This window comes from Myotis brandtii, unplaced genomic scaffold (assembly GCF_000412655.1).
Source record: "Myotis brandtii unplaced genomic scaffold, ASM41265v1 scaffold157, whole genome shotgun sequence".
Classification (NCBI taxonomy): domain Eukaryota; kingdom Metazoa; phylum Chordata; class Mammalia; order Chiroptera; family Vespertilionidae; genus Myotis; species Myotis brandtii.
This window is the reverse complement of record NW_005355708.1, coordinates 191,433-192,999: the sequence shown is the minus strand read 5'-3', so window position 1 is coordinate 192,999 and position 1,567 is coordinate 191,433. Positions and strand designations below refer to the sequence as shown.

Below are 1,567 nucleotides of genomic sequence, written 5' to 3'. Positions count from 1 at the left end.
TACATATATATATATATGGATTTCTGAGAGAAGAAGGGAGAGGGAGAAAGGGATAGAAACATCAATGATGAGAGAAGCATTGATTGGCTGCCTCCTGCATGCCCCTACTGAGGATCAAGCCTGCATCCCGGGCATGTGCCCTGACCGGGAATCGAACCATGACCTCCTGGTTCATGGGCCGATGCTCAACCACTGAGCCACGCCATCCGGACATGGCCTTGTCTCTTGCAGGAAGGCTGGAGAGTTGGGGAATTCCTGGGCCAGGCTCCCCTGCTTCCGGCCTCGGTTTCCCAACCTGTGAATGGGGATCCTGACACCAGATGGTCCCCTGGTCCTTCCAGCTCTGACTCTGATTCTGAGAAAACTGGCTCCTCGATGGCCTCATCCCAGGGGAGGGTGGGCCCTGCAGTCTCCTCAGAGCCCCCACCTCCATTTCTGGGCACCAAAGGCACCCGCAGGTCTGCCCCACTCCGTGCAGCGGGTGTTTTGATCCGGCGCTTTGGGGGCCTCCATTCACAACGGCAGAAAGAACCACACTGGGCTGCCAGGCCTCCAGCGAGCTCCCTCCCCGTCGGAACCCTTTTGTCACTGTCTCCCAGCTCCATCCACTTCCTGCCCACACTCCAGACCTCTCACCCTCTCTGTGTATCAGTGAAGCAGGAAGCCAGTGCTGGAGAGGAGGGGTCACTGAATTTATTTGGCTCCGACGTCGAGAAAAAAAATGAGCAGGAGACCTCCCTTGTGGGCCCTAGGAGAAGGCCCTCCTGGGTCCCATCCCCCCGCCCTGGGCAGTGGTACAACGAAGGGTCAGGGGGCCTGGGGCTGCTGGTCAGGCCCCCTGGGTGGGGAGTTGTGCCCTGCTCCCCCTGACCGTCCTCGCCCCCACCCAGGTGGCTTTCCTACCTCCTGCTCTTCATCCTGGACTTGGCCATCTGCCTCATCGCCTGCGTGGGACTAGCCAAGCGCTCCAGGTGTCTCCTGGCCTTGTGAGTAGCCCGGCCTGCGGGCCTGGAACAAAGATCTGGGCAAGCAGGTGGGGTGATGGGGCCACCAGCAGAGAGAGGGGGACCCAGTCAGGCTCAAGGGAGGTGGTGGGAGCCACAGCCTGCAGCCGCCTTCCGCCCCTGCTCAGCGCCCAGCCAAGAGGGGGCAGCAGCCACCACCCCGTTATCTGGACCCCAAGCAAGGGCTGGGCTTTCCTCTCTGTGTCCCCAGTCCTGGGCCTGCCCAGGCATTAGCCTCCCACCGGCTCTAACCAGCACCCCCTCCTTAGCCAGCACCCCCTCAGCTGCCTCCGGCACAGCGACCTATGTCCCAGCATTGGGTCCTTCTTCTGTCCCAGCAGTCAGCAGGGCCAATGTGAGGGCAGGGACCAAGACTCAGGGGTCAGGGAGGGCAAGTTCATGCCAAGAGGAAGGGCGCTGAGATTGTGGGGTGACAGCCATCATGGGGTCCCCTGCCTGCCAGCCTTCGCCTGGATCCCACCGCTCTGCCTCTCTCTCAGGCTGCTGTGCTGTGGGCTGCTGGCCGTGATCCTCAGCTGGACGTCCCTGGCCGCCGACGCCGC

General features: G+C 62.1%; 1 protein-coding gene across 1 annotated transcript in view; it reads left to right on the top strand.

Moving 5' to 3' along the window:
• Window positions 1–1,567, top strand: part of TTYH2 (tweety family member 2) — a 27,292-nt gene that overhangs the window by 15,589 nt on the left and 10,136 nt on the right. Inside the window, exons 5-6 of the mRNA XM_005861790.2 lie at window positions 891–986; window positions 1,505–1,562. Coding sequence (XP_005861852.1) covers window positions 891–986; window positions 1,505–1,562 — 154 coding nt within the window. The remainder of the gene's footprint in view (window positions 1–890; window positions 987–1,504; window positions 1,563–1,567) is intronic.